Genomic DNA, 27,980 nt, shown 5'->3' on the forward strand with positions numbered 1-27,980 from the left:
GAGAGGAAGATTTCATACTTATAAATGCTTGAATTTAATCCCACACAATTGAACCATGACCGTCTTCAAAAATTTCAGTTTTTGTTCTTTCTACCCTTGAGGAGTAGACATCCACAAGCCTTTCATTCATTTTAAGTTGCTTTGGTTACTACCATGCTCCAAATCACTTGTTAAGTTAGGTTGATATTCAATCATTGATAACGAAAATTAGATTCAGGAAAATACAATTACAGGAAGAAAATGTGAAATGTCCACTACCAGCATAGCTACAAAAACAGGGGATTCTAACTGTAAAAACCATAAGAAAATCAGCTCCTTGCGGTTTAGATGGGAGAACACTACAAGAACATGCTTGATAATGTAGGAAAACCCACCCAGTTATTCCACTTCACCCAAGTAATCGTCGACTTCAGATGGAGTCAAAACTCTGCAGGGGAAAGAAAACATGGATGTTAAAATTTTGAGTATATTTTCTGTGCAAAAAAAGAAGATATGCTTAATGCTATTGCTCCAGGCATTTAATGCAGCAGCATCTAGCACAATCCAAAGATTAAACAAGTTAGGAAAGACAAACTTTTCTTTTCCTAAAAATATTTTTTATTATTATTATGACTGCTCACTATCCAAATCAAGATCTGCAGCAACTTCTTTGTTACAAATGTAATTCACAAACTATTACCATTCTTCAAATGCTCCCAGGCCCTGTGGCAATCATAGGTAAAAATTAAAACATTAATGGAACTTCTCATAAATGACACAACAAGAGTGACAATACAAAAGTGTTCTAATCGTGTACCCAACACAGGCAGGCATTGACAGTTCATTCCCAGGGGGCCACAGGTAGGTTGGTTCTTGCTGCAATCAAGTGACTGCTAGTCAATGAATCTGAGTTACCTAAACGATCTGCTAACCAGAACCCAAACAGCTATTTTGTAGACATTGTCTCTTCATTTTACCATTTAATCAATTTTCAAAAAATAATTGTTGCTGGTCAGTCCTTTTTTTGTCATCCACACATTTTCTCTTTTGGGGTGATGAGTAACAAATTTTGTTAATATTAGCCACAAGTATAATATTGGACTTAGAGAGTCACTGAACTAGACACTTTCCAAAACCTCATGAGATAACCATAGCGAACCACAATAAGGCCTCAGAAAGCCTTGCCTGGCAAATCCACCCGCCACCAAGTTTGTCAAACTCAAAAGGGTCTGGTGGAATGGAACATCAGTATAGTTTTTAACCTCTTGACCCTATCTGCATATTCTGTGATTTTATTAGCATATCAGGTGATAAAGCAAGGACCCTTGTTTTGCATCCAATGGTCAATACTCTACCTATGCATTGACTCACTTAGATAACTCTGATTGATTTATTTATTTATAAGAAACCTACAAGAAGTGTATGCCACATGCCCATGCCTGAAATAATAAAGCTAGTGAATCACAGGACAATCCAATTAATTTAGCGCTTCCTCAAGTTTTCTGTCAGATAAAGGGCATTGAGTAACCTCATATAGGAAGACCCACGCACCCACCCTAAAAGATAATCGAATGAAAGAAACATGCCTGAAATTTCCATCGGTGCCAATAATCCCAATTTCAATGTTCTTTGATGAAATCTGTCCTTCAAACCTACAAATATGCACAGGAAAGTCATTAGCAGAAACGGAATGAGATCCAGTAAAAGGATGCTCTGAGACACAAAAATGAGAGAACACCTACCCTCTTTTTATTATTTAAGATACAACAAACCAAGAAGGCAACATTATGTGAAGAATGAAAAAGAAGTTCATTACAAATCAGCTTTAACCTATATAAATTGCTTTCTGCAAAAGAATTCAGCAATATCTGTGAATCTATCAAAAGAAATAGTAAAGGGATTGCCAAGGGATCCAACAGAAATGAAAATCCAAAGTCCACTACCACCAATCCAACAAATTGATCAAACATGGAAGAAGGGGGGTGTTTCAGCTTCCAAGGATGAACTCACACAAATGCTAGGGCCTCAAACTATGCAAGAACCTCTGAATCATTTTGATGTATATATCATAAAATCCAAATGTTAATTCCCTACCCGACCCCCCCCCCCCAAAAAAAAAAAAAAAAAGCGGGAAAAAAAGGAGAATAAAAGAAGATAAGCATTTTGAGAAATCTTTGCAGTCAGTATCACTTCAATGAACAGAGACCCTATAGAGATATAGTAACCACAAACATACCACAGCTGAAGGTTATTCATACCCCAACCCCAAAACCTGGCGCCCCTAACCAAGAGTCAGTAGAACTTTATGACCACACAGAACAGGAACATCCTGTTTGCTCCAACATACAATGAGAACGTAGCATTTAAATTACTGGTTTTACCACAGTTTTGTGTTTCGAGAAACTTTAATTGCTTCAGATCAATTGATTAATAGAAAAACCATAAACCCCATTGCTTTCATTACAGGAAGTTGAAAGAAGCAAATGGATTTAAGCAACAAAAATAGGTGGATGGGTCTGCTGTTGAAGGTCAAATTAATGGAAGCAAAGGAGAAGAGAAAAGATCAATGGTAAGAAAGAGGAAAGAGAACAAAATAAAAATTGCAAGAAGGGGGGGGGGGGTGGAGAGAGGATGACAAAGGAGGCAACAGCCTCTAAACTAAATTAACCATATTTCATCCATCAAAGAGTAAGGCACCAAGACTGAGATGCTTTATAGTTCTGAGGACAAAGGTAATAAGAAAGGACTGATCAATAATCAGAACGATACAAATAGAAAACTAAACCTCCTAGCTTGTTGGCTACCCTAGGTAGAATCCCAATCTAAATTAACTACCAAGAAAAACACCTTCAGGAAAGAAAGTAACGACAACAAAGTAAGGAACTCCCACATATGTAAGGCGATAAGGAGAGACCTAGACAAACTAAACTCTACAAAATAAAGAGAAAGAACAACTAACGACCAGAATTGGGCCCCAGACATGATTAACAGCTATCTATTTTTAGATAATTTCCTAAGTATAGTTAACAGGTCAACAAATTACATTTAATGATGGTGATTATGGTCCTGAATTACTAAGATTTAACATAACAGAAACGTAATTAGAAGACCTGTTGTTCAAAGCCGCTTAACTATGCCCAGCCCCATCACAAGGTCATCTGATTACTCAAAATATTACAATCTACCATTCATTTTGCATCAGCCAAATTGCATGATAATAAAAGCCAGGCAAATCCAGGAAGCTTCAATAAGGCACTGGAAACTCCCCCCCCCCCCCGAAAAAAGAAAAAAAAAGAATACAAATAAACTTAAATTATTTGGATTGGATCATCTATTCCCACAAACTTAAGATCTATCAAGCAGTAACATGGTTTCCAACCGTTTGACATGTGTTTCGTACAAGTACTTCTTTTCAAAAAAAAAATTCAGCCCAATGATAGAAGCACATGAAATAGCCTCTTTCTGCTATATCCCATTCCAATAACTGGACTGTTCATCCAAGATATGTTTAAAGCAGAAACTCAGAGATGCTTAAAGCAGGAACTGAGTTAGATACCCCTCTTTTAGTGTCAAAATCGCTGTATGCACTGCATCATCGAGCTCCATATCATCAGTGTACCTGTAATAGATAGGAAATAATCAATGCAGTTCTTGCAGAAAAATTAAGTCCAGAATAAAAACTTGAAGGTTTCAAGGGAGAGGGTGAAAGGGGGAGAGGAGGAAATAAATTTAACTTGAAGTCAATAAACTAAGACAAGATTTGCAGTCAGTCCTGTCCCAACCAAGGTTTGCCTATTTGCACTCTAAAATATCCTGACACCTTTAAGGTACTAATTTTTCAATAATTCTCCAGTGAGCTTCCAGGTATAAACCTTGAAAATACAATTTACATACAAAAGAAAATACAGAATGTTAAGATGTTACTCGGAAGTTTCCATTTTACACAAAGGAGCTTAAAGCACTCCCCGTGAACAAGAAACCTTGATGCAAGGTAAGAAAGTGCCTAACGGTAAAATGTTTGCTTCAAATCATGCAATGAGAAAAAGAAGAGTTTCCTTTAATAAAACAAGCTAAAAGATATCACGATAAGGAACTCTTTTTCAAGCTCTAAACATGGAATATTCAGAGCTCGTAGTTCCAAGGCTTAATCAACCAGCAAAATTATAGATGAGGCAGATTTGTTCAACCAAAGCAAGCCACTAGAAATTGAAATGGTTCAAAGAATAAGCTTACACACTGTTTACTAGAACTATCAAAACAACCACAAAGATGGCGAAAGGAGCCAAAGCTACATAAAGGTACACCATGGATATGTAGCATCCTTGTTAAGCAATACAATGACTATGTGCCTAATCTTGTGTCTTAAAAACCGTGTTGATGCAGTGGTGACCCCTACATATACTGAAGCAAGAGTTTTAATAAATATCTTCCTTGTGATCCTAACAGACTGGTCCTCTTACATGAAACATTTCAAATTCCTCCAATCCCAAGACATGACAAAACCTATCCAAGAGCACTTGAGCAAATAAACCGTGCATCATTATGTACCTCTTCTCAAGAAATGACTTTGCATTAGAGACATTTTTCCCCATTGCTGAAGCTTTCCAAGAGAAGTATGAACCAGATGGATCCACCTGAAGTAACAAAATATAAAATATGTGCACTTGTTAAGTCCAGGTTAGCACAATATATACCAGCTAGATAGACATTAGCAAATTATGGTTATCCAACGAATAAATCAATTCTTGAAACATGATTGTCAATTGTACATGAATCTGATGTACCTGAAGTAAAATTCAAAACATATGGTCTTTTTAAGTCCAGGTTAGCACAATAACTACCAGCTAGACAGACATTAACAGATTATGTTACACAAACAATATAACAATCATCAATACATGATGGTCAGTTTACCACAGTACTTAAGCATGTCAAATTATTATACCTTGCAAATGTTCTAGGCAATTATAACTTCAATTATGCAAAATAACTTGTTTAAAGCCCTATACACATAAGACTCCAACTGTATGCCAGGCAACCAATTTACAGCCCAATGGCCTAATATTCTCAGTGTACTCAGAATAAATTAACTCAAGTTAGTCCAATGAATCAAAAAGGTAAACCAATACCCAACTGGAAACACAATCAGAAACCAAAACTCCCTATGGCAAAAAATTTGTAATTCTGCCACTCTAATGTGTTTACAAATGGAAAAGGAATCTCAAAATGACTCCTGAAACATGTAAACCAAAGATTGTTTTAACCATGCCTACTATACTTTTTTTTTCCCAGTAACAGGTAATTGTAGCAAGGAAAGGATAATAGGAAAAACGCACAGCAGGCTTTTGCCAAAGAATCACCAGCATTAACAAGACTCCTCATCTCCCTTCTTGGGTTCCCCCTCCCTACACCTTTGGCAATGCCATCAATAGGGAGTAGTCCCACTAGGCTAAAAGTAACCTGCTCTACCTAAATCTGAACCGTGGCCTTTCCTTGCAACCCATTCTGATGCTGAACAAATGGAAGACAGCCAATTTGAGACTAGCAATGACATCCCAGATCTTGCCGCTGAGTTCCCAAAAACGTCAACCACGCTATTAAAACTCATCTCAGATAAGACTCATCCCCAGGGAGAGGAATAGCCAACAGACTAATAGAAAACAAGCAACAACATTCTCTAGCCAGATAGAACATAATATGCATTGACATACAAAATACAATGAGGCAGTATTTTCAAACAGAAAACTAAAATTTACAAATACCACCATAGTTATCAATGGTGCAAGAAGCCTTAACCATTTGTCATTGCAACTGGGTGCCAAAGTAATATGCCACTCACGGGGAACACCCTAGCTATTGTGCATAATAGTTAGTCGAAACAAAAGAGTGACTAAAAAGCAGAATTTCACATACCTGATATAATTGTGGACCGTCAGCATCAAACCCAGCAACGAGTAGTGAAACTCCAAAAGGCCTTACACCACTGCCAATAGGGGAAAAATGAAATGATACCAATATTAATTCGATCTCCCTACATCTGTGACTGGTTTCCAACACACTTCAAAAATCTCAAAACACAGAGTAACAGCTACAAACCCAAGTTAACTCCTCACTGAAGTTCCTCAGGCACCTAATCTTCTAAAAAGAAAAAATACGATTTTTCTTTATGTATCAAAGTTTTACTAGTTCTAGAGAATATCCACTTATTATCTTCAGTACAAGCAAAATTTAACAGAAAACAACCTCAAGGATGAAAATTTTTTGTTTTACATTTTTTTTATTAAATTGAAAAAAAAAAGAAGAAGAAGAAGACACAGCTTTGATAGAAGTCCAAACTTGTGGTAGACAAGTATAGTTCCACATCAACAGATGATGAGACAGTTTGCCTGACTTAAGGCCCATAAACCAAACAACATCCTTTCTTTTTCAAGAAACATTTGCTACAAAAAGAAATGAATGGGTAGAAGGAAGTTAATACCCAGATTGAGTGAACTCCTGCATAACCGCTGCTGTCTCTCTAACAAGCTGTGTAACAGGAATCTGTTCCTATAATGACATGACAAGATTGCAATTAAAGTCAGAATAACAGCAAACCAAAACAAATAATACTAGTTAGCAACAGGTTTCTGCATATGCACAACCATAAGGTAAACATGGACAAAAAAATGTAGGAAACGTCCTAGATAATAGTTTCAAGGCATCGCCTGGGCTTGCATCTCATTTGTGTTGCTTTGCTTCCACACTTGAATGCCTTCAGTCACCTAAACACCTGACAACTATGGTCAAGACTGGGTGATTAGCCATGTGTAACTTTTGTCTCTAGTTCAATCATTCATATATCCTTCCATGTATTGTTGGGCCTATTACCCTCTAGTAAGTCCAAGCACTGGAATGCACTCTAATTGCTGATTCTGGCTATTTTCAATACTATATTTTGCTAACCAATGCCACTGACGTTGACACTTGACAGATGAGCAGGAGACCTCACTGTCAATATCCAACAGAACTCCGCCCATCCATTTGTCATGTGGCAGATCTGACCATCGACAGATAGTTCATGTGTATGCCTGGAATTTACAAATGAAGCTTTCATGTCCACCTTTATTGTAGTTCTCAATTCTGATTTAATTGATATACTAGCACTAACAACAGAATCAAAACATGGGGCATAGAATTGGTCTAGACAGATAGAACAAAATCAGTTAGTCAGAACAGGCTATAGCCTGGTCAAGTTTCCTCTCTGCAGGTATAAACCTTGATGAATGTTATAGCAAGATCCAAGGGTTGGATCCAAAGATATGAAGGATTCCTATGACAAAAGGACAGGGAGAAACCAGTCAAAACAGGGGTCAGAATAATAATCAGAATACAGTTTCACATACCAAAAAGGGACCCGTTGCCAAAGAAACTCAAAAATACAAAGCCATTTATCTGAATAACCCACTGGGCACTCAATACATATAAGTCCATTGTTGGTCCAGTTTGATTGCTAGGTTTGACACTGACCTTCTTGGTTTTTGAATTACACCAATAACCCGCAAGATCCATGGGCCAGAAGTAGGATTTGATGGTTAAATTCTGATTGCAGTTCCAAGGATGAGGATTGGAGATCAGACCTGTCCCAAAAAATCTGAAAATCTATGTATTTAATACTTTCCTTGTATGATTTTAACATGATCAGCACTTGTATTCCTCTATTGTTTCACTAAAACTAGATACCCCTTCAGATGATAACCATTCACATGATTCTCACAATAATATTTCATAACAAATTTGATTTTTGGTCTGATTTTAATTTGAATTGATGAAGAGCAAATTTAAGTTTATACCACTCAAAAAGTTCTTCACTAATTTACTGTCTTTCAAGCATGGTTCAATATCTCAATCTCTCAAGGCCCATCTTGCCAACCCAACAAGTAGAATTGACTTTAGATTTCAGCGAGATCTAGCAGAATTACTCAAATTTTTTCCCCAACTCGAGGCTACAACTCAAGGGGTATTAGGGATCATTTGGAACTGAAACTTGATGTCCAGTCTATTTCAATCCTTCTGAACACACAGATGGCCTATAGTACACATCATACGCCCATACATTATTAATGCTCAAAGTTCAATATGCAAACAAATCTGACACAATACACATGTTCATACTTCAAATTACAAAGTTTGAAAGATAATTCAATCATCAAAGTTATAATTTGAGATTCGAGACCTCAGCCCATAAAAAATCACATTGTCTCATCTCGCTAAATGGAAAAGAAAGATACCTAATGAGATCTCAAGAGTTCTCTGACCATGCTTTCAAGCCTCTCCCACATTTGTACATCAAAAATAAAATATGAGAGAACTAAATTCCTTTCAAACTTCCCCTTCTATTTAAGTTCCCAAGGACATTTGCCAATAAACATTTTTCATTAATTTAAGTTAAAGAGATGCTCGAGCAGAAAAAAAAAAAAAAAAAAGAAGGAACTCATATGGATCAGAACGCTGACATTCGAGAGATGCAATAAAAAGGCAAATTCATTTATCAAAATAGTAATTGCAACTTGCAAGAAACATCTCAATCCTGAAAGAAAAGAACAGTACTTTGTAGAGTCTGTAGTATTGTTGTGCCTGCTTCCGACTCTTCCTTACCAGGACCCGGAAATCAGGACCCATGCCGCTGCAGCCAAAAAGAACAAAAGTTGCAAGGATAGACTTATATTATGGATATGCATGTCCAAAAAGTTGTACAGACAGAGACTTATAACAGTGAAAATATATAAAATTTTTGAAAGAGAATCGATTATATAACACTATCAGTACATACTTCACACAAGGAAGTAAGACATGACAAGGTAAAGTAAACTTTATCTCAAACCATATTTGGTTTCAGTTAGTTAGGAACCATGAAGGCAATGTTTACCCCAACCATGAGGCAATTTTAGTTTAATCCAACTTGTTTAGGAGTAACCAGGTGAGAGCAATATGCAAAAATGCAGCAAACAACAAACAAGTGGAAAGAGACAACAAGAACTAGACCAATGCACTACAATACCCAAAGCTATAAAAATTATCAGCAAACTCATTTCTTTTTGGTTGGACAATGAGACCAATAATTATATATACATATGTGTGTGTGTATTAGTAAGGTTCCACGTGCAAATGCATGTGGTGGTATCCATATGAATATGAATTACATAAACTGAACTATAGAATTAACATTTACATTGCATATTTTGTAAACTTAAACTTGAACAGGTTCTATCTTTTAAGTGTACTTGATTATTAGCAAATATTTTTATATTAGCCATCAGATTATTTTCTTTTTGGGTTTTTTCTTTTGGTTTTGTGTGGGCTTTCCTTGTTTTTCCTTTTTATAGAAAAGGATTGGGGATGTAATCACATTCTTCAGCTTGCCATGCAAGCAAATGTTTTATGTGATACTTCTCTTGTAGAATTATAAATTCTAGCCTGCTTTCTTTTGTATTGGAAAAAATAAATAAAAAATTCAGAGAGTTATATTTATTAATACTAAATTAGAGAGGCCTTTGTTTTTTGAGAAAAAAGAGATACAACGGATTTAAGATATCAAATAATTTTTATTTTTATTTTTTTAACAAATGGGAAGGAAAGTAGATAGGTCAAGTAAATTTTTTTTTTAGGAGAAAATATATCAAGTAATTAGTTATTTTAATTTTGAGAAATGGAAAGGAGAGAAATAATGGTGAGAATTAATTACAATCAAGTACAAGTTTAAAATTACGATTTTAGACATAATTCATTATATCTTTGTAATGACCGTTTGAGGGTATTCTTGGAAGAAAAATGTAGCATCTCCCATGAGTTCATGCTTTTATAATAGTAAATTATATATATATATATATAATGACAAACATACACACATAGAACAAGCTACAAAACCGTCATGCACCCCATTTATTTACCCCTCACTGTTAACTCATAGGAACATTAGCCATTGATACTCTCAACAGGAAAATTCAAGGGCCTTGGAGAGTGCAGGAGGGAAAATGGGAAAACAGCCAAATTGTTGATTTGCTTCATAACAGGGAATTCAGGCACGTGTGGAGAGAGCAGAATCAACCAGCTGACATCATGGCTGCAGCAAAAGTGAAAAGTAGACAGCCAGTATAAACACCTGAGGTGCTTCAACAGAGTTGCTAGAAGCCTAGAATTGATCTAGATGGACGACCTTTTACATGTTCTACAGGGTGAAGTTATTACTAATTTGCGATAATGGTTAGAAGAAAATACCCTTGGATATAGTCTCCATCACACCTTTTGGGTGGTTGTTGGGGACTGCTTATTATGTACTACCTCCTCTAATACAAAGCTTTCTCATCAATCCCCTCCCCCTCCCCCCAAAAAAACAACAAAAAAAATAAAGAAGAAGAAGAAGATTCATATTGCAGTCATATGGATTAAAAAATTTACCTAAAAAAAAGAATGGCCATATAATGGAGGAACATAGGGTTAACTGACCAATAAATGAATGTGAATGCCAAACAGAACTAATGCGAAGTTCAAGAATTCCTTCTCGTAACCCTATAGGAAATAACAATAAATTGTTTTCCATTCACCACACTTTCTATTTCAACATACATAGAAGTGATTTAAGTTGCCTAAAGAATACTGCAAATGAATTGGGCTGCTTGTAAGGTTCAGCAAAGACGGAAAATGAGAAGGATATCACATCTGAGGAAGCCACTGTGACTTCTGCCAGCCCTGAACTAACTGACACCCATTAAAAGTAGACCCATCAACCATTAGTAAATAAGAAATGTGAAGATGGTGTGAAAGCCCAATTAGAATATACCAAAACAATCGTGAGTGGGGGACTGAAAGAATCAACAAAAAAAAAGGTGATTTCTCAATTGAATTCTTTTTTCAGTTACATGTAGTAAGAGAGGAAGCTAATCTTCTAACAAACAAAACATGGGTCAAACTGTCCCCTTAAGATTAGAAGCCTTTCTGTGGATTTTGGTACACAATAAATGTTCATGGTAAACAAATTGTGGAGGTACTTAACAATGTTTATGGTAAACAATTTGCAGAAACAGGGTTCACATAGCCAGCATATGCATTTGCTGCAGAGAAACAGGAATCATCTGCTCATCTCTCAACACAACAAAGATACATGGCATTCCCCTTTCCCCCTCCTGTTTTTATTTTTTTTTATTCCTTCAATTCACTTAGCAACAGACCACATATTAAAGGATGAAACATAATAGCTGACTTAGAAAGGGACAATTTGTCGTGCAAATATAATGTTTGGGAAAAAAAATAGTACAAAGAAACATACTCCATATAATTTACCACCTCAGTCAGGAGCTCATAGCATAGATCAACCTTGGAAGCACCTTCATGATAAGAAAATATACAATTTTTTTCCGCAGAAAGGCAAATAGCACATTCCTAACACATGGCGAATGAAGCTGGCATTCATAACTACTAAAAAAATAATGCTCATTAAAAAGTGAATTGCAAAGTCAAATATTATGTAATTGTTATTAGGCCACATGCTATATGAATTATGGACATATGGCATCAAGAAGCATTGGAGTAAAACTTCCTACTAATAGTAGAGTTAAGCTCCCAAATTAGTAACTAGTATAGAAAACCAACCTGTACACAACTCCAATATTTGGCGTCAAAGATTGAATTTTTTGAACCTGCAATCAAACAAATGATATTATCACCACAATGCCACTTTAGGCCTAATACTTCTTTTGAAACCACCCCCCCTGGGGGCTTTTTCCCAACGCAAAAAAATGATTCAAAGACAGGGAAAATGGGAGAGGGAAGAAGGGATGATGCAGGTTGGCAAAATCATGCAAACACTAAGAGCTCAATTAATTAATGAAGTTGATGGATGAAGGAACCACAAATGAGATGAAGGTAACAAAATATACAGAGATCTAAAAAATAAATCTATGGGTAATTTTCATTTGGACCCCCAAAGGTTTGACTCAAATCATTTATGACATATTACATTTGTCTCCCCTGTGGACCTGTGGTATCCAAAAAAACTAACAACAAATCATCATTCTTATGACTAAAATAGCCTTATCCTTTTGACCATTAAGATTAGGTCATGTAGGAGAAATTTGATCCAACGGTTCTAATAAAAAGGGGGATTTACTTATCATTATGACTTTTTTATTACACATTCAAGTATTTTAGAATTTCAAATTTACAAAATGGAACCCTAGGTTGAAACTTGATTAAACCCAAGGTTAATGTTTGAGAAATTGGAAGCTGCCATTGCAAAGTAGAGCTTAACTCCTGACCATTAGCAAACATGAGAATGGAACAGTTAACAAGATGAGAACATGATAAGGCAGAACAAGGCCAAGCTCTCGAAGGTGCTTGATGTATACGAGCAGAGGCTAGGGGATGGTTGTTTATTGGCTGGTGATGAGTTCTCCCTTCCCGAACTTCCTCACTTACTCAATACTTGCTAAAATACTGAAAAGGATCAGTTATTTATGGAGAGGGAAAATGCAAGGAGATGGTGGGAGGGGATCTTCAGTAGGGATTCATGGAAGAAGGTGATTGAGATGCAGAAACCCATGCCTCCTTAAAATGGAGGGTAGCATGGTTTCTTTTTTAAAGTTTTGTACTCCTTTAACTTGACGCTGTCAGTTTTAGTGGTAATCCGTGCAACTTAGTGACAAAAGTCATCAAATGCTAATACCTTGAGTGGCCTAATTTGGTCTTTGTTACTTCTTGCATGTGTTTTATTGTCTCGTTCGATTAATTTGGCTCTATAGCTTTTATATCCAAAGCTTCTCTATGATTCACAGTGGTAACAGAGAGAATTCCTACCGATTGTCATACTTATTGATAACCGTTCCATTCTCATTTTGCAAACGGTCAAGAATTAAGCTCCACTTTGCAATGGCAGCTTGCAATTTCTCAAACATGAAACCCAGCTTTAATCGAGTTTCAACCTAGGGTTCCAACAACAACAACAACAATAAACCTTGTCCCAACTAAATGGGATCGGCCACATGGATTCTTGCCTTTCAATAAGTTATGTTTGAGGTCATGTTAGATACACGGCCCAAGCTATGCATATCCTTTCTCACTACTTCTCTTAAGGTTATCTTAGATCTGCCCCTAGCTCTTTCCTTCAATCTAGATTATATCACTTCTCCAACAAGGGCATTTATAGGTCTCCATTGAACGTGGTTGTGCCACCTTAAATGACTTTCTCGAAGTTTATCACTTATGGGAGCAACTCCCAGGCCAACTCTAATATGATCATTCATTATCTTATCCTTCCTAATTTTCCACTCATCCATCTTATCATCCTCATTTCTGCAACACTGAATTTATCTATATGATTCTTTTTAAGAACCCAACACTCTGCACCATACATCATAGCTTGTCAAACAATGGTCCTAAAGAATTTTCCTTTAAGTTTTAATGGAATACGTCGATCACACAAGACCCCAAACACACCTCACCACTTCATCCACCCTATTTTAATTCTTTGGGAAACATCATCCTCTATATCACCTCTATCATTTATGATTGAACCTAGGCATCTAAAACAGTCACTCTGAGGAATCTCCTTATCATCAAGTTTCACCACCTCATCGTCTGCTCGATCATAACTAAAGTTACAAACTAGATATTTTGTCTTCGTTCTACTTAGTTTAAAGCCTCTTGATTCCAAAGTTGCTCTCCATGATTCTAACTTGAAATTAATCCCCACTTGAATCTCATCTATCAACACATATCATCAGAAAAAAGCATATATCAAGGGACCTCGTCTTTAATGTCATTGGTTAATTCATTCATTACAGGTGCAAATAATATGGGCTTAAAAGTTGGGAAAGTTGATCCTTGATGTAGCCCAATTGTAATTAGAAATTTATCACTTTGTTCCCCCACTATTCTTACACTTGTCACTGAACCAACTTTCCATTATATATATCTTTAACTATGTCCACAAATTTACTTGCAACACTTCTTTTCTCTAGTATTTGCCAAATTAACTCTAAAAACTCCATCATAGGCTTTTTCTAGTTCAATAAATACCATACAAAGGTCTTTCCTACACTCTATACCATTTCGTCTCCTAATTAGGTAAATAGCCTCCGTCGTAGATCTTCCCAACATAAACCCAAATTGATTCTCTTAACTATGGTTAAGTGTCTCAAACGGGTTTCAATTATTCTCTCCCATAATTTCATAGTATGGCTCATCAGTTTAATGCCCCTATAGTTGTTATAGCTTTGAATATCTCCTTTATTTTTGTAAATTGGAACCACAATGCTTCTCCATTCATTTGCCATTTTCCCTGTGCTCATAATCTTTTAAACAACTTAGTCAACCAAAATAGCCCGTGGGTTCCTAAGCTCTTCCATACTTCTATTAAGATTTCATCGGAACATTATGTCTTGCCTAGTTTCGTCCTCCTCAGTGCTTCTTTAACTCCGCCAATGTTTGTTGTCGGCCCCAAGCCCAAGTAAAGGAGGAGGGTTGGTGCATCAAGTTTGCAGCCGGCACCTAAAAAATCTAGCCAAACCCTTTTCATGGATTCCACCTCATATGATTTCAACCTAGGGTTCCATTTTGTAAATTTGAAATTCTAAAATACTTAAATGTAAAATAAAAAAACATCATAATTACAAGTATACCCTGTCTTTTTATTAGAACCGTAGGATCGAATTTCTCCTACATGACCTAATCTTAAAAGTCTAAAGGATAAGACTACTTTCGTCATAAAAATGATGATTTGTCCCTTGGTTTCCCCCCCCCCTTTTATATGCCACAGGGGAGGCAAATGCAAAATATTTTTTGGTTAAAAATGACTTGAGTCAAACCTTGGGGTCAAAATGAGAATTACCATTTTTCGTTTATTCAAGTCCTATACTTGGCATAAACTACAACTACAAAAGTTTTACCCCAATTGAATGAGGTTGCCTACATGCATCTTTGATAAAACAATGAAAAGAGAAATGGAAAATGAAGTTGAAAGATAATGATAAGAGGAAAGAGAATAACCCACAACATCAAGAAAAGCTGGTGTTCGCAATATGGATCCTAGTCTTCCAAAAGGCTCTATCTGTGGTCATATTTGGTATAGGACACAAACTATGCATGTCATTCCTAATTATTCAAAACCTCAATTATACTCATTTTAGGCCTACCCCTAGCTCTTTTAGCTCCTCAATCAAGATTACATCACTCATCTTACTGTGCATCCCCAAGCCTCCATTATACATGACAAAACCACCTCAGACAACATTCTTTGAGTTTGTCACTGATTGGGGCAACTGCCCCGTTTGCTCTAACATGTTCATTCTTCAATTTATCCTTCCTAGCTTTCCTACACATCCATCTTAACATCCTCATCTCCGCGCTTCACTACATGGCACTACCTAATTACCCAACATTCCACCTGATGCATCATGACTGGTCAAATGATAGTTCCATAGGACTTCCTTTTAAACTTTAAAGGAATGTGATGATTACATGTTAGAATATTAATTGAATATTCCACATAAGGTGGGCTTCATTGATTGTGTTACACTTTGATTTGGTTTCTTATTGGTCGAAGGGAACACGGTTACTATAACTCTTATATGGGGGCTAGTGTGGGCATAGGAACCGAGATCTTGATGGACGATCTAACGGTTTGCATATAAAGGATGCTAGGTCCCTCCTCTAAACCCTAATCATAATCACAATCACATCTGCTTAGCCAGAAAGGATATACCATCAAACCAGTGAATAGGGAGGAGTCTAGAGGAGAAGATCCAACATCAAGTTGATCATAGAATCAACTTCCACCTCAAGTTTGTTCCTAGTGGGAGACATAAAGAAGATATTCCGCTGCGCTTCGTCTCCAATAGAACCATAGAAAGGTATGCTCATCATCATCTTGTGTCATTATCATACTAAGGTGTTTTTAGTCGATCTATGCGATCTTGGATAGAAATATTCTTACATTACATGGTACTCCAATCGCACCTCTCCACTTCATCCATCGGTTCCATCCCACTTTAATTCTTTGTGAAATAACATCAACTATCTTCCCATATTTGTATGATAGAACCCAGATCTTTAAAATGGTTATCTGGTGGGGTATCAAGAAGCATATGAATTTGGTATGTCTTTTCAAGATCCTACACTTACAAGAGATTACAAAGACAAAAATGACCAGCAAGGGAGTGTTAGTGAAGGGTGCCTAAAAGAAGAGTGAGGAAAACAAAGACAAGATATAGTAGCACAACTTGAGTTTAAAGGGGATTGAAGAGATAAAAACCCAAGAGAAGAATGGGGTAAGAAGAAGAAAAAGATCCAGACATTTTCTTCTCTCTCTCTTCTGTCATTCATCTCTACTCAAAGAGACTGCAGTAGCCCTTCAAAGAAAATAAAAGCCTACATACTTGTTGTGGGATGGTTTTAAGTTTTAACTGTCCACCATGCTACAATTAAAAATGAAAGTGGAAATGTATGCAGAAAAAGAAAACTGTTCTATGATTAAACTGAACATAAAATGCAGAAAAAGGAAAATTTTCTATGATTAAACTGAACATAAATAATTATACTGAAATAAATGCCAAATGCAAGGCAGAAAAGTCTTGGATTTCAGCCAGAGATGGCACTTTTTGGAGTATTGGATCGGCCATGTGCTAAGGCTAGTAGAAGCAGCCCACATATGTCCTATCAATTGTCCCTTGCTATTAAGAAAAAGTCAACCTAGAGATGGATAAACAGAGCAAACCAGTCCATATGAAGTTCAAAAGCTCTAGTAATCATAAGAGGGAGATCAAGTCTTGAAACCACATGCCTCCTCTGAAAAATGTTGACTAGAATGCTGAAGTCATACACCATAGTGTTGCAGCATCTATGATGTTTTTTGTCAATCCTGCCTAGTATAAGATGGAACAATTGGTTGTTGAGTCATGTGGGTATAAACGTTCAATTGATATCATGATCAAGACGATAAGGTACTTGCAAATGGATACTTTGTTCTGGCTAGGGGACCCCAGAACATGGGAGGGGTAAAAAGGAAAATTCTGTTTGTACTTCGGAGAAAAAAGATAAGAAGAGAGGAAGAGACTGAAAAGAAGAATCCAAGAGAGGGGAGAAATCTAGGAGGGTGGAGGGAGGAAAGGAGTCCGGACCCTCTACCCAGACAGGTAGAGGATTCTGCTCCCTTCACACCCCTCCACCACACATTCAAGAGCAGGCTCACCGCTGAGCATTAATAAAGTAAACCACCAGTGGCCCCCCTCCTAAACATTGTGGAGGTAAGGGTGAAAGAGAAGCACAATCCTCCACCCATCGGGGTAGAGGATCCCAGATCGGAGGAAAGCTTCAGCTATGCAGGAAAAGAAGAAGAGCAAGAGATTCACCCAGATTATGTTCTGATACAAAAATTGACAAATGGATCACAAGAAGGAGAACAACGAAAACAAGAGATAAAGTAGCAGAATTTGAACTTTTAAAAAGGGAAAGTACTGGAGAAAGAGAAACCCAATAGGAGGAGGGAGAAGAAGAAGATTCGGAATCCCTTTTTGCTCCTCAAGGAGGCTCAGTATCCCCTTTTAAGGAATATAAACATCAATCCCCTTTATTGGTGTCACTTTTTTCTTTTTTCCAGCCTCAAACACCTTGAATTACCAAGACATCATGATAACTATGGTCTACATACTTGCCATGGAGTAGTTATAAGTGTCCACCACACTACCAACACTAAAAATGAAAATTCCAAAAAAAAAAAAAAAGGAGAAACAAATCCTATTTATGAAGTAAACTACAAGCTAAATACAGCATTGTTGTCAAAGCATCCGCCTTGGCAGTTTTTGAACCACCAATTTTCAACCACTTTTTTGACGTGCAAATTTTTTATCGCTTTATCGCCTAGGTGCTGCTGCTTTGTCGTTTTGTACACCATATTGCCTGCCTACATGCTAAAGTGTTTCTACAAAGCCAAATATGAATTTGATAGGTATTCATTTCAGATACAGGAATCAATCAACCATTAATTTGTCGTGCTCGGTCAAAAAAAGTGGTATAAAAACAAACATATCAAATTCCCATTCAGATTTGAAAATTAGTCATTTACTTATAAAAAGTCAGGTAAAAGAGCACAATGTAATTTGTCAAATGCTCGTAGGGTCTAGGCACAAGCACTTATTTGGCATCACACTATCAAAGAGGTAAGTATAATTACTACTTTCATTTTAGTCCATGGTCATGGTTAAAAGCTTCGAGAAAGTCGTTTGAGGTGACACGGCCTCGTTAAATGAAGACCTATAAATGCTCCTGTACGGAGAAGTCATATAATCCAGATTGAAGGGACTAGAAGAGCTAGGGGTAGACCTAAGATAACCTTAAGAGATGTAGCAAGAAATGATATGTATAGCTTAGGCCTTGTATCTAACATGGCCTCAAATAGAATTGATTGGAAGGCAAGAATCCATGTAGCCGACCCATTTAGTTAGGGACAAGGCTTATTATTATTGTTGTTATGATGCTTAATGAGATGGACCTATGTTTGTGTTTTCTTTCTGAATAATCTTTCATAATTATAATTCTAATTCTTAAAATGTTTGTTTTGCTTATAATTGAAATTTATCAATTTAAAAGAAGTCGTATTGAAAAACCTTGCCCCAACCACTTTAATTGCTGTATTGCCCCCTAGGCAGTGCCCAGCTGCTTAGATCTCCTTGTCGCCTTCACAACCATGAAATGCAGCAACGGATGGGCATAGGCATGGGCCTGAGATAGTATCTTTTGGAGTATCTTATTGGGCCTAGGCTAAGGCTAGTAGGAGTAGCTCCCAGATGTCCTAAATCAGACTTGAAAGGGTAATGTTGATTGTTTGATGTTCACCAGGATGACCACTAACCTATTTTGGGCTAGAGTTGATCATAAACCAAGAACAATGAAAAAGAAAAACCTCAAATTTGTAGTACTAAAAGAATCATCAATCACATGCCACTCATGAGACAAGTGCATTATTGACTAATTCAAAAAACACAAAAGCAAGCCAAATGCCAGAACCAGAAAAAGGGGATGGGAGAAGGCAAGGCAGCTTTGATAAGATTATTGTAAAAAGCAGTTACAAAATGTAAAAATCTGTTTCAAATAATAAATGCAAAAGGTAGCAGAACAGTGAATCTAGATCTAGGTTTGGATATTACTCACAGATGTTTCATCTACCAAGATCGATGGTAATTTCTTCTCAGTCGCAATAACAACACCATTGGAGGCTGCAATAAACATTAAAGGTATATAATATTGACTATTGATAAATAAATGAAATTCTAACTGGCGTGATTCAGGAGAATCAAAATTTAAAATTAAAAAATTAAATTAAAAAAAAACACTTTAATAGAAAGAACAGCGACCAAAATATACAACCGAAGTTTATGCATTGAAGTTATAATATCAGGATGACTCTACAAAAATTGCAATCTGATTCTTTTGAAGTATCCCATCTGGACTATGATACAGACAGGTTTTCATCTGAAACTACAAAAGTACATTGGTGATCAGTAGCAATAGTAAGGATGAACTTATTCAAGAAACCATGGATGAAGAATACTTCACAATTCTGACATCACATCTTGCCACTTCCCTAAACACTACTCTAATTGGAAGAGGCACATATTCAAAAAGATCAAACTATTCAAGAATGTTCTTTTGTTAAATCAAGGCTTTTCAAATAATACCATAATGGAGAATCGGTGATGAGATTCCCCCACCCCAGCACGCGCGCGGCTGAAACAACTAATTATACGCCAGCATGAGTTGCTAATGGAGCGTGGACCTCATGGAACGTCTGCATGCGGATAGGAAGTTTTTTAAGGTGAGGGATAGATCTTGGGTTCAATTGTTGGAGGCTCACTTAAGAAAGCCAGTGACTTGGATAGGTTTCTTAGATCATACAGCTACCCACCTTTGAAAAGAGTAATGGAAAATAAGCAGTTTGCCTGGCAGAATGGCTACATACTACGCACGGCATTCAGAAGATATATGTACGGGGATTGAGAAGCTTACCAATTTTCCCTTGAAACCTACCTAAGGTTGAGAGGTATTTCTGCCGGCCATTTGTCCCTTGGGATTTTGTGGTCAAGGGCCCATTCTATGACCCTTAAGCATGAATACTAAACCAGAGTACAAACTTAGAACTTGGTTCAACTTTTATTTCATATGGTTCTTTAATTATCTTTCAAGTAATATTGTGCAACTTAGGTTATAAGGCCATGACAGTTTTTCTTTATGTTTTCATTTCAGTTTGTCCAAGTCTTAAGTCAACAAGGAGTCCTAGCCCCCAGGATCCAATAGATTTTTAGTTCTATTTCTTTTAGAAGTTTCTTTCTTGCTTCTATGAATGGTAAGGCTGTTAACCCCTATTTATGCTCCCTTGAGGAAAGAATACAAGGACAGAAAAGAGGCAGATTTTGGTGAGCGATTCAGCTCGGCTGTTAGTCTACCTTTGTGGAAGGTAGGTTTGGTACTTAAAAGTCCAAAACTGATTTAGATTGTTTGAAATCCAGCCCTGGGATATTAGGTGGTTGAAGATCTTAGTGGTTAAATTTTCAGAACCTGGTTTTAGGTTGTGGATTCAGCCAGTCATCTCCACTAGCACTTCATCCACTCCTTCACAGCAAGGTTGGTTCTAACAAGATCTAGGTTAACTGGATCTTATTCAATTGAGGCCACATAAGATAGTATTTCATTGGAACACATTAAAAAAATCACTTGTGGCGAAGGACAAAGCATGCACATGGAATGTCACACCCCACCTAAACTAAATAGGTATAGGGGGCATGAAACATATGCTACACTGGCACACCACACAATCCAAGATCATACAATTTAAGGATCACATCTCATTCACATATCGCAATATCAATGGCATAAAGAGAATCCAATGATCATTTGAATTAATATAGTTTAACTCTTCTTACACTACTAATGATCATTGGATTCTCTTTATGCCATTGATATTGAGATCTATAGCATGGATGTGAGATGTGGCCCTCAAACCATGTGATCCTGAATTGTGTGGTGTACCTATGTAGCGTACCGGTCATACCCTAAACCTATTTAGTTCAGGTGGGGGATCACATGAAAGGTAAGGTTCCCCAAAGAAGTCGTCTTCAAATGTGTGGTCCCACTTATCACTTAAGTTCTGTAATCATAAAGCAATTTAAGAGAATAAGTTTCTCATTGGCCAGGATGTTATGTATCATGTAAGGTTGATGAGACTACAATGTGTTTCTCACTCGCCAATGGATGTTTTTCTTATAACCCATCAAAGAATAGGGATTTAGCTAGCTACTGTAGAATAGAACATGGGACTAACCATTATAAAGGCATATTAAACTTCGGCCTACTCCATAAGTAATCCAAACGATCAGATTCCTAGTTTTACATTTTTGACAAGAAATCTTTTCCTTATGATCATATTGTAAATTAACTTTAGAGAGAGTTCCACTAGTAATTCTTTGTCAGTACAATAGGTGGGGAAACAATACCTTTACAATTTGTTAGAGGACGAGAGCACCTTTAGAAATTTTGATTTTGAACAAGAGTATCCAATCACTTAAGGATGAAAGAGTCTTTGTACCTTACTCTAAGTCCAATCTAGAGTATAAGTACAATTAATACTTTAAATGAAATAGATAGGAGTTGGTTACTCATCAGAGGGTGTAATGCAGTACACTTTGAGTGAATGATGATGCACAATGATACGAATAAGTTACAATGCACCAATGTCTCCTTGGAGGACTTCATCCAATTAATGATGTCTAAGAAAAGATGCTTTGAATTCATGAGAACAAGCTCTCAATTGTGAAGAAATGGAACTTTGGGGGAAATTTGGACTTCTAGGGTGACAAAACTTGAGAGAAACAAGCTAGAAAGATAGGCTAACCATTGTATTCTTAAATGTGATTAAGGGGTCATCAAGACCTCTACTTATAGCCAACATTGTGGGATTGGTTTGAATCCCAATGGACAGAAAACAATTATATTTGTTATTAGATGGTTGACCTATAGATGTGTCGGTCCACCAGTACAGCTAGTTGTTATAAAAAGTAGCCATTAGAGAGGCTTACTAGGCTGGCCTCAACAACCCCCCCCCCCCCAATCCTCACTCAGTCTTAACAAGGAAGCAAGTCAAAATAGAAACCATTAGCTTGAAGAACGACTTGCACTGTGACGGTTGCCACCATCATGATTATAGTTCTATCAGCTCAAGCAAATCTCACGAGACAGTCCACACTATTCCTTTCTCACTTAACAAATGCCAAGGAGTGCCTGGTCTCAAGAACTCTAGCGCCCTCGTTGCACTGAAGGTTCAAAAGCTCCCCCTTGGACTCAAGAGACTAGCCTTTTTCTGTCCTATAGCCCCTCCAACAAGCAGTAACCACAAGATCTCATTCTAAAGCCACTAAGCCTTAAGCTTGATCATTATACCCCCCCCCCAACAAATAGCAAGACTTCTAAGACAAGACATCTCTCCAAAGCGCGTTTTTGTTCCATCCGCAAGGTTGTACGACCTGAAGTCACTCAAGGAGTGGTGAAGGACCGATTGACACGGCTCTTTGCTTGTTAGGCCCAGCTTTTGGCCAAGGAAAGGGTAGGGGTAAAGGTACAACTGGCAAGCCGATAACTTAAGCATTAACGCATCTTCTCACACAAGCCAAAGTCTGTTGCGGAAGGCTTTCCCTGAATGGCAAGGAAATGAGATCAGGTTCCACTTCAAAAAGGCTTGGTCATCCCCTTGTTGACTGATTCACAAAGATGACCAGGCACCCTTTGTTTGTGATGACTTTAGTTTGGAAGAAGTAAATCAGATTGCCCAATCTAGGCAAAGAAAGAAAGTGACTAGAAAGACTATCCTTGGCCCCATCGTCATAAGCAATACCAGTATGGCAGCTGCCCGAGCCAGGTCCATTCCAAGAGGCTAGATTGTACTAATCTACTAATCAGACGTTAGCCCTGAGTTTGCAGGTCTTCCTTCTACTGGAATGGAAGTGTAGATATGCTGCACCCATCCGAAGACATTCTATTATGAATTGCCGTGCCCTCGAGTTCAATAAATTTACGTAAGGTTCAGTTTTTCCGCTCCATTCCAAGCTGCCATCTCCAACGGAGCAAAGCAGGGGGGTTTTAGGCAAGGCATAGATTGGTCATAATAAGTGGAGGCAATTAATTGTAATACAATTTTTTAGGAGTGGAACTAATTGAACAGGCAGGACAACTCCTTGCCATCACTAATTTGCACAACAACAACAACTCAGCCTATCCCTGTCAAATGAGGGAAGATTACATGTATCCTTGCCCTCCAATCAGCTCTATTTGAGACCATACTAGCACAGTGGCACTTCCCTTCTAACTTGAGATCAATTATGTTACATATGTTCCAACAAATTGTTACCAAAAGGAATTCAAGTACGAATTGCAGGCACTGATGGAAAAGAATTTGTACATTTCTATTGGATCCCTATAAACCACTTGGGCTAAAATTGACAATTGTTCCTATAAATTGAAACTATCTAATCTATGGAGTATTAGGCATCAACTTCAAGATTCACAGAAAGAGGAATAATGATCCTTTCCTCATCTTTTCACTCTTTTCAGCTATACAGTTCTGATTTCTCAGATAAATTGAATTTGTGATTTTGTTTCAGTTTCTATATGATGATACTTACATGCCTAAAAGCCTCAAGTGGTTACAACTTGCACAATAAACAAATCTATAGACAGGATATATATATATATATATATATATATATATATATATGAAGAAGAACCCACAACAACCCAGGCAGACATAGAGGCCGAAAGGGACCGGCGGCCGGAACACCAGATCCGAACCGAACCGAAGCAAATCCGCACCGAACCGAACCGGCAAAAAGAGAAGGCATCCAAAGAACCGAAACTATCGGATATCCGATAATAATCCGATCCGATAAAATATCCGATTATTGATTGATAATTGTCACTTTTTTACATTTTTTATTATAAATTTCTAATTTCTTATTACCGAATACCGCTATCCGAATCCGATTACCGGTATCCGAATCCGATTATCATATATTTTTAAAGAAAAATGTTAAATACTTTACTCTATCCGGATAAAAATTTATCCGGAATTATCCACCGAAGCAACATCCACGAACCGGGTAGCGGACGGATCGGATATTTTCCGGTAAGAAAATTTTCGGATCGGATACCCTTAAACGAATACAAATGCAAATTCGGAGGCGGATTTCGGCTATCCATTTACAGGTCTAATCTATAGCCCTTCAGGTAAAGCAGTGCAGCCCATGTGGGACGAGGGAACAGGGGATTGCCAACCCATTGTTTGAGAAGGTCACACATGACTAAACCCTTAAATTTCTCCAAATACCAATAAGAATAGAGATATTTGAGTACAAGTTACTTTGCGTGGATGTTTCTCACAACACAAGAAATGAACGAATAGGACAACCTAGATGAGCAATCTGCTACTTAGTTTAAACATATCTAAACTTATACAGTTTAAGCCAAACATAGACGCGATTCAGAAAAAAATAGAAATTTATTCAACATCAAAAGCCTTCAAAACAATTTCAATGAGATTGAGCCCAAACTACTAATCAAACATGTTGGAAGAGCTGAGATACCTTTAATCCCAAGAGACGTTTGTCCGGAACCGACTGCCATTAAAGCATATTCGATCTGTACGAGCTTCCCAGAAGGACTGTTTCAGATTACAAAGAACACCATATTAATTTCTAGATAGTAAATTGTCGTGAAGAAAAGGAGAAGATCGCGACCTGAACAGATTAAAAGGATTACACAGAGAGTTCGAAGACGAAACCAATGTACCTGAAAGTGGTGAGACTGAACGAATACTGACTATCTCCCATTGCTTCACAGAGAGAGTCACTGCCAAGAAACACGAATACAGGAAAGAGGGAGAGAGAAAATCAGGAAGAATTAAGGCAACGAAAGCAGAAATAAGGGGAGGCAAATGAACCCTTTCGCAAGAAAAGTAGAAAACTACAGATTGTTAATTTATGTTGGTAGCCCTAAAGAATTCAAATAATTCCCATATTGTCCTCGGAAGTCGGAACACATAAATCCGAATCGCTACTAGAGCTCGGACCGTATTCCGGATCGACAATATATCGGGCAAGATGGATGCTGATACCAACCCCTTTTTTCTTTGGAAAATTTTTCAGGAACACCTTAAAATAATAAACGAAAAATACACACAGGTCCAAGACTACATCAAATTAGCGATAATCTTCTAAAATATCTCTTAAATTTACACATTTGTACACTCTGTTAGTAAGTTATGTTTAGGGCCTGTTTGGTTACATGAATCCAAAGATTTCAAATCTCTAGATTCACAAATGGGAGATTTATACCCATTTGATTGTGTGAATTCTTAGATTCATGAAATATAAGGATTCACATTTTTGCATTATAAACATGAATCTATAGATTTTGAACCATGACTCCATAGATGTTTTTCAAGATTAATATACATATTTTATAAAACTCCAAAGATGAAATCAGTGAACCCACTCAGACCAAAAAGCCCTTAAGAAGTTCCAAAAAGCCAAAAAAAAATTAATTTTATGAACCATGACCCCGTAAATTTGAAATCTATAAATTAGAAATCTCTTGACTCAAGTAACCAAACAGGCACTTAGTCATGATTAAATTATTTCATAATTTCTATATTAATTGTAATCTCTTACGATTTTATAATATTGCACACTTGCACCTAATATACGGAAATTCTAAATTTCATTTCCTTTTTTTCTTAAAAAGTTCCTTATTCTTCTTTCGTTTGTTATCTTATATTATACGATAAAATATAAATAATACAATTAAGAGTATATTACTCATTTTCTCTAATTAATTAATCATTTTAATGAAAAAGGGAGTGTTTTCAATTTGGCATAATTTTTGAGTTTGTATGCTTTATACTAATTAACTTTGGTTGTCCTTGATATTCTTCCTTTTTTCTTTGATTAGTAGGAAATAAATTACAAGGGCCCAACCTACTACAATTTAAAGTCTAATACATAGTGCATGCTTGTAGTGGACTACAATGGATGTGGGTTTCCTGTTGTATCTCCAAACACACACACACACACACACAAAAACACCTGATATATGGCAACATCATTCATATGAAAGGTTTTTTGTTTTGCGATGAAATCGTTCATACAAAAAGGTAACTGAACTAAGTTTTTGGGAGATGGATAACAAAGTGGTGCAGACTAGAACAACCAAGCCTTGATCAAAATCAGTAGTAGTTGATTCCAATCCGAGAAGTCAAACATCACACCTAAATTTGAATGTGCAATGCTTCAATCACTTGTGTCAATGCAGGGTTGCTTGATTAGTCGGACCGATATTTCTTAGTGAAGAGGTCATGAGTTCAACTATTGTCAATGGAATATGTAATATCCCAATTTCCATACATTAAAAGAAAACTTATCTTGTGTGCCCACCAAAAATCCATTTGTCTAGTTGAGATGGAAAATCAGTCTAAAACTTGGATTAGATCCTGTGAGTTTAAGTGAGAAGCCTTCAACAAGCTGAGAAGTCTAATGGTGATACCATGGCTCACAGGCTGCAGCTGAACCCAAATTGATACCTTCATATGATTTGGGAAGCAAAAAGCGTGGAGTAAGATAAGATAAGAATTTCGCATACACGCACGCACACACACACACGCATGTGCACACATGCAAGTACCAAGAGGGATCTGTCAAGAGTGTCAATTCATACTGTGTGCCTCATTAAAATAAAAAATATTCCACTTATACTGTACTTATAGTACCAAAGAGATATGGTATAGTATCGGTATATGATATAGTTGTACCATTTGATATATGGTATCATAATGGTATGGAAAAATGATACAAATGAACCATATTGCACTGATTTTGTACTACACATAAAAACTATTTTGCATTGAATAAATATGGTACAGTAACGGATGTGGCACTTTTATCATTTGGTATTTATGATGTAAAATTACCTGAAATTGTATTAGTACCATATCAAATACATGGGTTGGGCCATATATTTAATCTCTTTTCTGTTGTTGGGTATGGATTCTTGTTATAGGGCCAGGAAACGATTTGTCAGACCTGCGTTATTAACATGGGCCTTTGAACCCCAAAATACCGGGAAATTCTTTTTTTAACATGGGCCAACAAGCAAGTATAAGGAGGTACGGGGTAACGTGGATATGATTTTAAGTAAATTACATCCACCCCCTCAGATTTGACACTTATTACATGTACTCCTAACAATCCAAAAGCTAACATCTGCATTAGAATTTTACTTTTAAGTAAGTCCAAATCTCGCTTGACTCTTTTGGTAATGGTAAATTGGTAATACAGGCTTTCTTTGGCAGTTTGGCTGATCAAATCTCGCAGGAGAGGGATTGACAGAGGTGTACAACTGCAATAGAATAGGGTTAGGGCTTCGACATAGTTAAGGAAGGAACATGATAGGGGCAAATTTGGTATTTCACTTCTCCACTGTTTCGAATTGACATTTTTTGATTTGCACATAGTTGGACGCATGTCATGTGTATTTTGTTAAATTCTAGCCGCTCAAAACATAATGTGCATGTATAATTAACTTAAGTAGAAAAATCCGATTTTCTTTAAAACAAACCGAACTATGTGTTAGAGCAATAGAAATTTAATAGAATTCATGTGGTGTGCATCCAATGGTGAAAACCATAACTACACAAGTAGGATCCAATTCCTCTTAGTGAAAAGTTCATCGATTCGATTATGCTGGTATATTATTTAACTACCTCATTCCTAATATATATAAAAAGTAATTCCCTTAAGTGGAGGTGAAACTGTTTGCATCCCCCTGTCAAATATTATTGGTAGTCCACTTCAAATTATTGGTACTCACATTTAATAGATTGGTCTTAATTCTGTTTATTAATTCAATTTTTGAATATTAAATGACCATAATACCCT

The 27,980-nt window shown here is 36.8% G+C and overlaps 1 protein-coding gene across 1 annotated transcript; it reads right to left on the reverse strand.

Moving 5' to 3' along the window:
• Window positions 1-129: 129 nt before the first annotated feature.
• On the reverse strand, window positions 130-25,015 carry LOC149012730 (proteasome subunit alpha type-2-B). The gene is made up of 11 exons (XM_089157910.1): window positions 24,838-25,015; window positions 24,633-24,709; window positions 19,156-19,220; window positions 11,605-11,651; window positions 8,566-8,641; window positions 6,458-6,525; window positions 5,893-5,962; window positions 4,528-4,613; window positions 3,536-3,598; window positions 1,566-1,631; window positions 130-427 (listed from the first exon to the last, which is right to left on the reverse strand). The coding sequence occupies exons 1-11, from the start codon at window positions 24,876-24,878 to the stop codon at window positions 379-381; spliced, it is 708 nt and encodes a 235-aa protein (XP_089014036.1). The 5' UTR covers window positions 24,879-25,015; the 3' UTR covers window positions 130-378.
• Between the last annotated feature and the right edge of the window lie 2,965 nt (window positions 25,016-27,980).

Source organism: Hakea prostrata, chromosome 6 (genome assembly GCF_041222555.1).
Source record: "Hakea prostrata isolate BN-2017 chromosome 6, UWA_Hpros_2, whole genome shotgun sequence".
Lineage (NCBI taxonomy): Eukaryota > Viridiplantae > Streptophyta > Magnoliopsida > Proteales > Proteaceae > Hakea > Hakea prostrata.

Bases quoted from the DNA above. Each gene is read 5' to 3' on its own strand.
- LOC149012730 (XM_089157910.1), bottom strand. From the start codon at position 24,878: ATGGGAGATAGTCAGTATTCGTTCAGTCTCACCACTTTCAG. The intron at 11,652-19,155 runs GTGAGTAATATC...GTTTGATTGCAG, and splicing joins TCTTGGTAGATGAAACATCT to GTTCAAAAAATTCAATCTTT. The intron at 6,526-8,565 runs GTACTGTTCTTT...ATGTCATTATAG, and splicing joins AATACTACAGACTCTACAAA to GAACAGATTCCTGTTACACA.